Here is a 13992-nt window from a genome sequence, read left to right as displayed (position 1 = left end):
GGGAGACCCGAGGGGTGGCAGGAAGGCAGGTGGGCCTGGGGCAGGGTGGTGCCCAGGGGTATACAGGTGTCGAGGCACAGGCAGCAGCTGGCATGAATGGGGGTATAGAGGCAGCAAGGCCTGTGTGCTGCCCAGAGTACTGCCCATGGAGGGTAGGGCTGTTGTAACAGAAACAAGTCAGGAGAAGGGAGTGGGCTGGGTTTTTAGCACAAAGGAGCATAGCAATCACTCAGGTATTCAGGATGGACTTGGTTGGGGACTTCAGGCAGGGACAGCCCCAGGCAGCTGCTGCAGGGACCCAGGCTTGAGGGGAAGGGGTAGTCATTGGGGAAGAGTCAGGGAGACTGACAAGAAACATGTTGGTTCCATTTGCTTTTAAGTTGAAGTGACACTTTTTATTTTTTAATTGTGAAAGTAATTCATGTGTGTAAGAAATTCAAGGTTGATGAAAGGTGGGGAGTACCAGTGTGCTCACTCAGTCTCCCCACTTACTCTCCAGAATTTGCACATTACATTTTGAGGAAAGAAAAGATGGGACCTGGGACAGAGGAATATAGGGAAGAAGAGAATGCAGGGGTGTCCGGGGCTTTTGGTCAGGGAGCCTGGCAGGTTAAAGTGCTTCTGAAGAGACAGGCCTTGGGAAGGGTTGCAGACCTGGACGTAGCTGGATGAGTGGGGCAATTTTTTAGGACCCTTGCGTGAAGAGAGGGTGGATCAGGCTGTCCCAAAGGCAGTTGGTGTGAGAAGTGGGAACCAAAGAACCTAATGATCCTCAGGGTGGAGGGATGACGATGGGAGGAGTACAGAGGGCGTAAGAGCTCTCCAGAGTGAGGGGGCACAGCTGGCAGTGCCAGGCCTGGAGGGGTGTCTCCTCCCACCCCTTCCTTCCTTCCTTTCCATGGCACCCCTGGATGGCTCCCCCAACCATCCTTCTCTCCCACCTTAGACTCCCCACCTGGTGAACCTGAACGAAGACCCTCTGATGTCTGAGTGTCTGCTCTACCACATCAAAGATGGCGTCACCAGGTAGCGTGTACCCAGCAGGGGTGGCCTCTGCTTTTGGGGTGTGGCTGCAGAGATTGGCCACATTGGTGACTCCCTTCCCTGGTGGTTCCTGGAGACACCTCAGATCTCTCTAAACAGCCACCTCCACAGCCCTGCATGCCCTCCCAGCTTCAAGAGAAGTTGCTGAGCCTGCCTCCTCAGTGGCTGTCTCGCCTTCATCTGCCAGTTTGGTTAGGGTGAGAGATCTTTGTTTACTGGGGCAGGAGAGTTAGGAAATGTAGACCCCCACATTCTTAGCCCCTGATGCCAATGCCTTGGCATCCCTTGGTGGGGCCTTCCCTAGGGGCGGGAGCAGGGAAACATGACCTGGTCTGTGCTGTTGAGGGCTGGGTAGCTAAGGGCAAGTGGCTCCTTGGGCTGGTATTAACAAGTCCTGGGGGTCGATGCCTCCCCTAAAGGGGTGAGGGTGCCCTTTCCCTCCCACCATGGGCATTTGTGGCTATCTTTGGTAATCATCGTGGATAGGGAGTGAGCTCTCAGGATCATCAGCCTTAAGGAGGGTGGAGACCTGTGGCTGAGGGTGCCCATTTCTCCCAGATTTGCTTTTCCCCTTTGCTGTATAACATGGTGCCTAAGAGCATGGCTTCAGAGTCAGGCACACCTGGACTCAGATCTGAGCTTCACCACTGCCCACCTGAATGACCCTGGGCAAGCCATTTCACCTCCCGGAGCCTCTGCTTCCTCATCTGTGAAATGGGGAATAATTTGCTTGGCTTATTGAGTTGGATAAACTGGTGTTCAGGAGGGGCTTGGTTAAAGTCTGACACATGCTCAGGAATGTTGGCCATTGCTTCCCCAGGGTCGGCCAGGTAGATATGGACATCAAGCTGACTGGACAGTTCATTCGGGAGCAACACTGTCTGTTCCGGAGCATCCCCCAACCAGATGGAGAAGGTAATGGCTGAGGGGGTAAGAGAGGCCCCATGTTCCACTCCAGACACGAAACACAGAGGCCTGAGATGGGCACTAGGGAGTGCGGCCATATAAAGAGGAGTGGTAGCCTTGTCCTCAGAGGGGCTTCGGACTCATGAGTATAAATTGAGGACTATCACAGGCCTGGCCCTCTGCACCCACCCTGAGAGGGCAGACTACTGTGTGGTCAGGGACTGGTGAGGGTCCCAAAGCAGAAATGGAACACTGGTGAGCCAGAGGGTGGGATTTTGCTGACGAGATCCTGCCCTTCTTGATCTTGTTAGACAAAACTAGCACTCTGGTCCTTTTTAAATGAAAACCTGTATTTGAATATCTGAACTTTCCCTGTAGAAAACCTGCTTCTATCCAGTTATGACTACAGAGGTTTCTTTTTTTGTTTTTTCTTTTTCTTTTATTTATTTATTTATTTTGTTTATTTGTTTGTTTGTTTGTTTTTTGAGACATAGTCTGCTCTGTTGCCCAGGCTGGAGTGCAGTGGTGTGCTCTTGGCTCACCACAACCTCTGCCTCCCTGGTTCAAATGATTCTGCTGCCTCAGCCTCCCAAATAGCTGGGACTACAGGTGCATGCCACCCTGCCCAGCTAATTTTTGTATTTTTAGTAGAGACTGGGTTTTACCATGTTGGCCAGGATGGTCTCTATCTCCTGACCTTGTGATCCACCTGCCTTGGCCTCCCAAAATGCTGGGATTACAGGTGTGAGTCACTGTGTCCAGCCTTTTTTTTTTTGAAACAGAATCTCACTCTTGTTGCCCAGGCTGGAGTGCAGTGGCATGATCTCCCGTCACTGCAGCCTCCGCCTCCTGGATTGAAGTGATTCTCCTGCCTCAGCCTCCTGAGTAGCTGGAATTATAGGAGTGTGCCACCACACCTGGCTAATTTTGTATTTTTAGTAGAGACTATGTTTCACCATGTTGGCCAGGCTGGTCTCAAACTCCTGGCTTCAGGTGATCCGCCCCCCTCTGCCTCCCAAAGTGCTAGGATTGCAGGTGTGAGCCACCTCGTGGGGCTGACTGCCAAGGTTTCTGAGAGTTAAGGGGCCATGCGCCCCTTTGGTTTGAAACTTCCAGGCTTTAGCCCTTATATGGCCATAGCAGCAAAAGCTTTTAAGAATCACAAACTCTAAGGGTAAAGTCAATAGCCTGACATATTAATAAAACAATACTCATGAGGTTTAAGGTGTATTATTATTGTTATTTATTACTTTTTTGAGATAGGGTCTCACTGTGTCACTCAGGGTGGAGTAAAGTGGCATAATCACTGCTCACTGCAGTCTTAATCTCCCAGGCTCAAGTGATCCTCCCACCTCAAGTGGTCTTCCCACCTCAGCCTTTCAAGTACCTGGGACCACTGGCGAGCGCCACCACGCCTAATTTTTGTATTTTTTTGTAGTGATAGGGCTTCACCATGGTGTCTGGACTGGTCTCACACTCCTGAGCTCAAGTGATCCTCCCGCCTCGGCCTCATAAAGTGCTGAGATCAGGCGTGAGCCACCGTACCCAGCCCATTTTTTAATTATTAGTAGTAGTAGTGTGGGTTTTTTTTTTTTTTTTTTTTTTTTTTTTTTTTTTTTTGAGACAGAGTCTCACTCTGTCCCCCAGGCTAGAGTGCAGTGGCACAATTTCGGCTCACTGCAACCTCCACCTCCCGGGTTCAAGCAATTCTCCTGTCTCAGCCTCCCAAGTAGCTGGGATTACAGGCGTGTGCCACCACGGCCAGCTAATTTTTGTATTTTTAGTAGGGACAGGGTTTCACCATGTTGGTCAGGCTGGTCTTGAACTCCTGACCTCGTGATCTGCCCACCTTGGCCTCCCAAAGTGCTGGGATTACAGATGTGAGCCACTGCGCCCAGCCATTTTTTTTAATTTTAAATTTTTATATATAAAAAAAGAGGAACACTATCTCATTATGTGTCCCAGGCTAGTCTCGCAACTCCTGGGCTCAAGTGATCCACTTGCCTCAGATTTCTAATGTGTTGGGATTACAGGTGTGGGTGACTGTACCTGCCGAGGTGTATTTTTGAGGTTACCAGTTTGTTTTAGTTCTGACACTTAAAAAAAAATAGAATGATTTGGGTTCACATAAGCTCAATGAAGTCACGCTCTGTGAAAATGAGTTGGGCAGGGAGGCAGAACATGGTACACATATGCTATCTGTCAGCTTGGACCTGGTGTATGCATTGTGCCTCAGAGACCTAGGAATGCTTAGCCTAACACCTTCCAGGGGACAAGGGACCTGGGGTGGGTATGGTCAACACATTTTGTTTTTTGAGATGGAGTTTTGCTTTTGTCGCCCAGGCTGGAGTGCAATGGCGTGATCTCAGCTCACTGCAACCTCCGCCTCCCAGGTTCAAGCAATTCTCCTGCCTCAGCCTCCCTAGTAGCTGGGATTATAGACACATACCACCACATCTGGCTAATTTTTGTATTTTTAGCAGAGATGGGATTTCACCACATTGGCCAGGCTAGTCTCAACAGAGTGAGACTCTGTCTCCAAAAAAAGGAAAAAAAAAAGACAAACCTTTTGGGTTTCCATTTGGTTCAGGGTCAGCAGATTAAGGTAGTTGTTCTGGTCTGATTCAAGTCCTCAGTGACAGCAAATGTTTCCAGCATTTTGGGTTGAAAACTGTTGAATCAATTCAGCCCCGTGAGTTATTGCCAAGTTCCTGTTGTGTGGCTGCCTCAAGCCATTTTCTGGGGGAGATGTGAAAGCCATACAAGTCACCAAAAATATACTTCAGCAGAGCGAGCCCAACAGCAAGGAGCTCAGATTGTGGGGAGATGACACATGTGTGCAAGACTGTGACATAAGTCACAGTAAAGGCAGCCAATGTTTCTGTGTTGCAAAGGGTGCAGATTGTGATGGTTTAGTCCCTGTGGGTCTTGGTTCTTAACAGCAGATTTAAGACCCAGCCAGAGGTTGGGCTGTACACCTGTATTCCCAGCACTTTGGGAGGCTGAGGCGGGCAGATCACGAGGTCAGGAGTTCGAACAGCCTGGCCAAGATGGTGAAATCCCATGTTAAAAAAACCCCTACTTAAAAATACAAAAATTAGCTGGGCATGGTGGCACACAACTGTAATCCCAGCTACTCGGGAGGCTGAGGCAGGAGAATCTCTTTCTTTCTTTCTTTCTTTTTTTTTTTTTTTGGAGACAGAGTCTCACTTTTCACCAGGCTGGAGTGCAGTGGTGCAATCTCGGCTCACTGCAACCTCTGCCTCCCGGGTTCAAGCAATTCTCCTGTCTCCAACCTGGGCAACAAGAGCGAGACTCCATCTCAAAGTAAATAGATAAATAAATTGCATCCATCACAATGAAATACTTTTGATTATCTTGTTTATTGTCTGTCTTACCAGCCAGAAGTAAGCTCTATAAAAGCAGGGATGTTTTGTTTTATATCACCACTGTATTTCTAAGGCCTAATAAAATAGTGTCTAGAAGGTAGTAGGAGTGTGATATATTTGGGTTTGAATCAATAGATGAATTTTGGGTCATGGTGGGAAATGAAGTAAAGGTGGGGATAGATGGCATCCCGCTCTACACACCCTGCATCCCTTCTTGCTGTCCACTTCTGCTGCTGCTGTTCCCTGACTCCCGTGATGCCCTTGGCTGTCTCTGCCCATTCTCTTCTAAGTCTCCCTTTGCACTGGCTCGTTTCCCTTCCTCTGCCCCTAAGCTGAGTCCTCTGCTCTCCTTGTTCTCCCAGCAACATCATTTGTCCCTGTCCTTGCCTGATGTTATATAGTTCATCCCAGTCTCTCTGTTTCTCTATTACTTTTAGTATTATAATAATAAAACTCATGTTTGCATGTTATTTTATGGTTTACTTATTTGGGTCTTCTAACCACTCTTTAAAGGAAGATTTCATTATCCCATCTTTTTTATTTTTTATTTTTTTTTGAGACAGAGTCTCACTCTGTCGCCCCCGTTGGAGTGCAGTGGCGCGATCTTGGCTTACTGCAACCTCTGCTGCTGGGGTTCAAGTGATTCTCCTGCCTCAGCCTCCTGAGTAGCTGGAATTACAGGCACACAGCACCACACTCAGCTAATATTTGTAGTTTTTGGTAGAGACAGGTTTCACCATCTTGGCCAGGCTGGTCTTGAACCCCCGACCTTGTGATCCACCTGCTTTGGCCTCCCAAAGTGCTGGGATTACAGGCGTGAGCCACTGCACCCGGCCTATCCCATTTTATAGACTGACACAGAAGTTATATTGACTTGTTCAGCATCCCTAGCTAAGGAGATGCAGAGCCTGGGCCTTTGGGATACCAGGGTTCCTCTGTGGCAATAGCCACTGCTCCTCTAGGGCAGGGAGCTGCCTTGTGCATCTTCATGTCCCCAGAAACGGGCAGACTCAGTGATTTGTACTGAGGAGCAGCTTGATGGATGTTTGGGTTGGGTTGACTTTCTCTTGTCATATGTCAGCTGTGGTCTGAGAAGATGAGTCAGATGACAGTTTGCAAGATGCATGAGGCAGAGAGCTGGGCTTGAAGCCTGCTGGAGGAATCCAGGCCCCACCAGGGATAATGTCAGTGGGAAAGGTAGGAATGGATATCTGGAAGGCAGAAATGATAGGACCTCTCATCAGTTAAACATGAAGAATTAATCCTTTTGAGAATTACTGGTTTTCTAAGCTGCTGCTGGGGAGGGTAGAGGTGGGTGAGTCAGGAGCCACTGCAGAGGCTTCTGGGAATTGTAGTTGGGGCTCTAACCCTCCTTCTGCTCTTCCTTTCCCGTGCTGCCTGCCACCAGAGGGGCCATGGCACCCCCCACAGGTACTGGGGGTGGGACTGGTGGTGCATGTGTGGTTTTTCGGGTTAAGGCAAGGTGGGAATCTGACTATGACCCACCTTCCTCCAAGATCTAATCTTTCCCTTTGTTCTGCCCTTCTGTTCAGTGGTGGTCACTCTGGAGCCTTGTGAAGGAGCTGAGACATATGTGAATGGGAAGCTTGTGATGGAGCCGCTGGTGCTGAAGTCAGGTAGATAATGTGTTGCAGAGTGAGGGTTCTGGGGCGTAGCTGTGTGTAGGAAGTCTCAAGGGAGGGCCTTCTGGGTGCATCCTAGAGGAGGACCCTGAAATCAGAAATAGCATGAGGATATAAAGAAGGAACTGGGAAGTGAAGGTAAAGGAGTCAGGTCTTGGTTTCTCTTGCTGCCCCAGGGAATAGGAAATGGATGCCCAGCTCTTGCAATTCCCTTTCGCTGGCAGGAATGGGGTTGGTCCCTGGGTGTCAGCCAGGGGAGCATAGGCTCTGGCTGCCCTCAGACTTGGGGTGATGGAAGAGAGGGTGTCACAACCCCCGGGGCCAGATTCTCTATGCCTTGGGTGTAGGGATGGGTTTGTTGTTGGGGAGCACGTTTACTTTTCCCTCCTCCCATCTCCAGGGAATAGAATTGTGATGGGCAAGAACCACGTTTTCCGCTTCAATCACCCGGAGCAGGCGAGGCTGGAACGGGAACGAGGGGTCCCTCCGCCCCCAGGACCGCCCTCTGAGCCAGTCGACTGGAACTTTGCCCAGAAGGAACTGCTGGAGCAGCAAGGCATCGACATCAAGCTAGAGATGGAGAAGAGGTACGAGGGGGTTACCCACATCCCCCATGGCCCTCTAGGCTGTCCTTCCTGGGCCTCTGCACCCCAATGTCCTCCTCTTGTTAGATACCCCACTGAAGTTGCTCTTCCTTCCCTCCCGGCTCAATCCCAGGCTGCAGGATCTGGAGAATCAGTACCGGAAAGAAAAGGAAGAAGCCGATCTTCTGCTGGAGCAGCAGCGACTGGTGAGGGGAAGCAGGGACTGGGGATGGGCTGATGGGCAGATGAGCAGCAAGCCTGAGTCCGAGTGCAGTGCTCACTGCCTGAGCCAGAGTGGGAAGTGGGCATGGGGATAAGGGGAAGGGTCAGAGAGGAAAAAGCCAGGAGAGAGATGTGACTGCTGGAGGAATCCATTGTGAGGAAGGAAGGAAGATTCCTCCAGTTGACCAGAACTTCCCATACTCTAGTTGAACATGCCAAGTTTTTGATTTTCACCATATCCAATTATCACCTGTGTTGCTATTAAGATTGTTCTTCTTTTTTTTTTTTGGGACAGAGTCTCACTCTGTTGCCAGGTGCCAGGCTGGAGTACAGTGGCGTGATCTTGGCTCATTGCAACCTCCATTTCCTGGGTTCAAGCAATTCTCCTGCCTCAGCCTCCTGAGTAGCTGGGACCACAGGTGCGCGCCACCACGCCCAGCTAATTTTTGTATTTTTTTAGTAGAGACGGGGTTTCACCATGGTCTCGATCTCTTGACCTCGTGATCTGCCTGCTTCAGCCTCCCAAAGTGCTGGGATTACAGGCTTGAGCCATCATGCCCAGCCTCTTTTTTTTTTTTTTTGAGACGGAATCTCCCTCTGTTGTCCAAGCTGGAAAGTGATGGCACGATCTCAGCTCACTGTAGCCTCTGCCTCCTTGGTTCAAGCAATTCTCATGCCTCCCCAGTAGCTGGGATTACAGGAGCCTGCCACCACGTCCAGCTAGTTTTTGTATTTTTACAAAGGAGGTTTCTTTTTTTTTTTTTTTTAAAGATCAACAAACATTTTATTAATTTTGATTCCTTTTATCGTATGCTTTTTTATACAAAGCACTTTCAAATAAATCATCTTAAATTTATAAGTTTCTTTCTGATTCAGTTTAAAAATGACAAATAGCATTTGTTGTGCCCAAGTTAGATTTATACCAGAATTACCATATGATGGCACATACAGTCATCCTACTGGTGGCTGGAAAACTGGCTTGCAGGAGTATCTGTCACTCAGATGGGCCACCATACCAGTGGGCACATGGTGGAGATGAGGGAAGGCTATACTAGAAGCAAGCTGGGTCTTCTGGAAGCAAGACGGGGTTTCACCATGTTGACCAGGTTGGTCTGGAACTCCTGACCTCAGGTGATCCGCCCCCCCTCAGCTTCCCAAAGTGCTGGGATTTCAGGCATGAGCCACTGTGCTTGGCCAAGATTGTTCTTCAATCCATTTATGCCAGAGGTTGCAATTTTTTAAATTTTTATATGAGCTAAAAATCAGACTTTGGTGATGACCTTGAGCAGTAGGACATAAATAACTCCCACATGCTTACCGTTCCAATAATGGAACGTAGTGGCAGGCTCCTTAGCGTTCCAATAATGGAACACTAGGCATAAATGGGTCAAATGGACTTTCTGTTTTGTTTTTAAAACAGTATCTTGCTCTGTCACCCTGGCCGGAGTGCAGTGGCCTGATCATAGCTCAGTGCAGCCTCAAACTCCTTGGGTTCAAGCAATCCTCCCACCTCAACCTCCTGAGTAGCTGGGATCACAAGTGTGCGCTTCCATGCCTGGCTAAATTTTTTATTTTTTATAGAGATAGGGGCCTCACTACATTGCCCAGGCTGGTCATCAGCTCCTGGGCTCAAGCGATCCTTGTCCTTCCAAAGTCCTGGGATTACAGGCACAAGCCACCAAACCCTAAATGGTCTTTTAAGTCTTGCACAAAGTTCCACACTTGATTAGCTACAGCCAATACTTATGGTAACTTTCTCGGTGCCAGCCATGGTTCTTTTTTTTCTTTTTTTTTTGTTGAGACGGAGTTTCGCTCTTGTTACCCAAGCTGGAGTGCAATGGCACGATCTCGGCTCACCGCAACCTCCATCTCCTGGGTTCAAGCAATTCTCCTGCCTCAGCCTCCCGAGTAGCTGGGACTACAGGTGTGCGCCACTATGCCCAGCTAATTTTTGTATTTTTAGTGGAGACGGGGTTTCACCGTGTTGACCAGGATGGTCTCGATCTCTTGACCTCGTGATCCACCCCTCTCGGCCTCCCAAAGTGCTGGGATTATAGGCGTGAGCCACCGCGCCTGGCCCAGCCATGGTTCTAAATACTCCAAATGCGTCTAGGAGGTAGATACCATCATTATCTCTGTTGTAGAGGAGCAGAGTTAAGTAGTCTGCCTGAGGCTGCACTGTTGGGGTGGAGCAGGACTTGAACCCAGGCTCCCTGATGAGTGTTTTCTCTCTGTGGCTCCAGTATGCGGACTCGGACAGCGGAGATGACTCTGACAAGCGCTCCTGTGAAGAGAGCTGGCGGCTCATCTCCTCCTTGCGAGAGCAGCTGCCACCCACTACGGTCCAGACCATTGTCAAACGCTGTGGTCTGCCCAGCAGTGGCAAGCGCAGGGCCCCTCGCAGGGTTTATCAGATCCCCCAGCGACGGAGGCTTCAGGGCAAAGACCCTCGCTGGGCCACCATGGCTGACCTGAAGATGCAGGCAGTGAAGGAGATTTGCTACGAGGTGGCCTTGGCTGACTTCCGCCATGGGCGGGCTGAGATTGAGGCCCTGGCCGCCCTCAAGATGCGGGAGCTGTGTCGCACCTATGGCAAGCCTGAGGGCCCCGGAGATGCCTGGAGGGCTGTGGCCCGGGATGTCTGGGACACTGTAGGCGAGGAGGAAGGAGGTGGAGCTGGCAGTGGTGGTGGTAGCGAGGAGGGAGCTCGAGGGGCAGAGGTGGAGGACCTCCGGGCCCACATCGACAAGCTAACGGGGATTCTGCAGGAGGTGAAGCTGCAGAACAGCACCAAGGATCGAGAGCTGCAGGCCCTGCGGGACCGCATGCTCCGCATGGAGAGGGTCATCCCCCTGGCCCAGGTATGCCTGGCTCTGTCTTCTCTCTCCCATTCTCTCCTCCCTCAGCTCTTTCTCTCCTCCCTCAGCTCTTTCTTTTAGGAGTCTGACCCTCCCATCTCAGAGCCTAACCTCCTTTCCCTTGAGTCTGGAAAAAATTGCATTGAAGTATAGCACAGTTTTTATCAGTATCGTTTATGAACCACATGTGTCACCACCAGCAGGCTGCTAATTAAAAATGCAGATTCCTTGGGTTCTACCCCAAACCTACTGAATCCACGTCTTTGAGGACCATTCTGCATTTATAATAAGCTCTGGGTGTTTCTGAAGTACAGCGAAGTCTAAGACCCATTGATATGAAGTGTACAGTTTTAAGTTAGTGCTTTAAGAGTGTCACCCATATGTCTTCTTATCTCCACCTGCCTCCCCCTCTCCCTTCTTGTTGGTCATTTACTCTGTGGAGCTGCTGTGCCAAGTGCTTTCTGTCTGTGGTCCTGTTTAATCTTCACAGCAGCCCTGTGGGTGGTCGTCTTATCACCTATTCCTGTTTTGCATGTATTTGCTTAACAAATAAATAGTTGATTTCCTACTGTGTGCCAGACATTTGTGCAGGCCATTGGGGTTACTTAATCAGCTGACAAAATTTTTGCTGTTCCAGCTTTCTAATGGGGACCAACCGTCAGTCATGGCAACTGAAGGCTTACCTCTCTGAATTCAGCTCCTCCATACCACTCCAGCCTCACTGGCTTCCTTGCTGTTCCTTGAACTTGGTGGCCTCAGGACCTTTGCACCTGCTCTTCCCTCTGCCTAGAATGCTTTTCCCTCAAATAACCATAGAGATTGCCCCTCACTTCAGGTCTTTACTGAAATGGTGTCTTCTCATGAATCTTTTTTTTTTTTTAATCGTTTAAATTATTTTTATTTCCAGAAAACTCTACAGTGTACATTTCACCCCATTCAGTTTCAAGTTCTTTAGCCTTTGCTTTTTCGAGGCTTGGCGATGCGAGCCACAGACTTGGGACCCAGGACATTGCCACCTCATTAGCGGCGGATCTCATCATATCTCTCACTGTAATTTGTCCTGATAGCTTCCACCAGCTTAGCCAAAGCACCTTTGTCTTCCGCATTAACCTGGGTGAATGCGACAGTGGTGCAGGTCTTCCTGTGGACTAGACGTCCCAGTCTTGCCTTCCCCTTGATAATACAGTAAGGGACTCCCGTTTTCCGACACAGGGCAGGCAAGAAGACAGCCAGCTCAATGGGATCCGTGTCATGGGCAATCACCACCAGCTGAGCCTTCTTGTTCTCCACCAAGGCAGTGATGGTGTTAACTCCTGCTCGAAGGACAGGTGGTCTCTTAGTGGGGACGTCCCCTTTGTCAGCAGCTTTCTTCTCGGCCCGGGCCAACAGCCTCTGCTTCTTCTCTTGTTGTGTTTCAGGCCGATATTTCTGGGCCAGCTTTAGCAGCTCAATGGCTGTTTGGCGGTCCAGGGCCTGGGTGAACTGGTTAATGGCAGGAGGCACTTTCAGCCTCTTATAAAGGATGGCTCTCTGCCGCTGCAACCTGATACAGCGGGGCCATTTCACAAACCGGGTGAGGTCTCTTTTCGGTTGGATGTCCTGTCCAATGCCAAAATTCTTCGGCCTTTTTTCCAGCACGGGATTCGCCACTTTCTTGGCCTCCTGCTTCTTCACGACAGCAGGGGCCGGAGCCACCTTCTTCCCCTGGGCCTTCTTTCCTTTCGGCATCTTGGGCGGCAGGAAGACCTCTCGTGAATCTTTTGTAGCCACCTCTGAGCTGGCTTTGTTTCTTCCTTTCCTGCTCTGTTCTTCTCCATCTGAAATACTAATTTCTTAGAACAACCCTAAACACCAGGTACTATTATTGATGCCATCTTACAGATGCAGAAACTGAGGCACTGAGAGGTTACAAGCCAAAGACCCAGTCACATAGCTGGGAAGTGGCCGGCCCAGGACTGAGCTCAGACCTTCTCAAGCCCATGCTCCTATTCCACTACTTTTCTAGCTTCCTTATCTCCAGGCTTTTCTCCAGACCCTTGACATCCAGCCATTCCAGGTCCCTCTTGAATCCACATGTCCTCAGGATTCAGTTCTCCTTACGTCCCTTCTTTTCTCTCACTCCCTCCCAGGATCATGAGGATGAGAAGGAAGAAGGTGGTGAGGTCCCCTGGGCCCCGCCTGAAGGATCAGAGGCAGCAGAGGAGGCAGCCCCCAGTGACCGCATGCCGTCAGCCCAGCCCCCCTCACCACCACTTTCAAGCTGGGAGCGGGTATCACGGCTCATGGAGGAGGACCCTGCCTTCCGTCGTGGTCGTCTTCGCTGGCTCAAGCAGGAGCAGCTACGGCTGCAGGGACTGCAGGGCTCTGGGGGCCGGGGCGGGGGGCTGCGCAGGCCTCCAGCCCGCTTTGTGCCCCCTCACGACTGCAAGCTGCGCTTCCCCTTCAAGAGCAACCCCCAGCACCGGGAGTTCTGGCCAGGGATGGGGAGCGGGGAGGCTCCAGCTCCACCCCAACCCCCTGAGGAGGTCACTCCCCCTCCAGCCACCCCTGCCCGCAGGCCTCCGAGTCCCAGAAGGTCCCACCATCACCGCAGGAACTCCCTGGATGGAGGGGGCCGATCCCGAGGAGCGGGTTCTGCACAGTCTGAACCCCAGCACTTCCAGCCCAAAAAGCACAACTCTTATCCCCAGCCGCCCCAACCCTACCCAGCCCAGCGGCCCCCAGGGCCCCGCTACCCACCATACACTACTCCCCCACGAATGAGACGGCAGCGCTCTGCCCCTGACCTCAAGGAGAGTGGGGCGGCTGTGTGAGTCCCACATCCTGGGCAGAGGTCCTGGTGGGGCCCCTTGCTAGGAGAAGGGAAGATGCCCAAGACGCTGCTTCCCCAGAAGCACTGGGGCAGGGAGGCCCAGGAGATGAGAGAGAAGGTCCGAGTAGGTGATGGGAGACAAGTGGAGACTGAGCCGGAGGCTGAGGAAAGGAAGGGGCATGGAGTTGCCAGGAGCAAACCAAAGTGAAGGGAGAGATAGGAAGCTGCCTTGGGGCCACCCCTTGCCAGGGGGTGGGTCCCACAAATGCTGCTATGGGTGGGGTGGGGGGCTGGGGGGTTGCATAGCCAATGTTTGACTTTCTTTTCAAGTAGGGGAAAGGGGGAGAAGACTGAGAGTGAGGCGAGTTCTCCCCAGCCCCTGTCTGTGGTGGTTTCTGTTTCTAGGGAGGCATGGTAGGATCATAAGTCACTCCCCTCCCCTTCCAGGCCTCCTGCTATATTTGGGGGACCTGACTGGTTTGGCTGGAGTCCCATGAGAACGTGGGCCCTTTAATAAAGGATAGCAAACAGGGA

General features: G+C 51.0%; 1 protein-coding gene across 1 annotated transcript in view; it reads left to right on the top strand.

Moving 5' to 3' along the window:
• The window catches only part of KIF1C (kinesin family member 1C), a 28018-nt gene extending 14026 nt beyond the window's left edge, over positions 1 to 13992 (top strand). Inside the window, exons 17-23 of the mRNA XM_012460547.3 lie at positions 947 to 1026; positions 1865 to 1959; positions 6893 to 6976; positions 7383 to 7569; positions 7700 to 7772; positions 10032 to 10649; positions 12776 to 13992. Coding sequence (XP_012315970.2) covers positions 947 to 1026; positions 1865 to 1959; positions 6893 to 6976; positions 7383 to 7569; positions 7700 to 7772; positions 10032 to 10649; positions 12776 to 13459 — 1821 coding nt within the window. The 3' untranslated portion in view covers positions 13460 to 13992. The remainder of the gene's footprint in view (positions 1 to 946; positions 1027 to 1864; positions 1960 to 6892; positions 6977 to 7382; positions 7570 to 7699; positions 7773 to 10031; positions 10650 to 12775) is intronic.

Source organism: Aotus nancymaae, unplaced genomic scaffold (assembly GCF_030222135.1).
Source record: "Aotus nancymaae isolate 86718 unplaced genomic scaffold, 86718_ANA_hifiasm-v0.15.2.pri h1tg000072l, whole genome shotgun sequence".
NCBI lineage: Eukaryota > Metazoa > Chordata > Mammalia > Primates > Aotidae > Aotus > Aotus nancymaae.
This window is presented reverse-complemented; position numbering and strand designations above follow the sequence as displayed.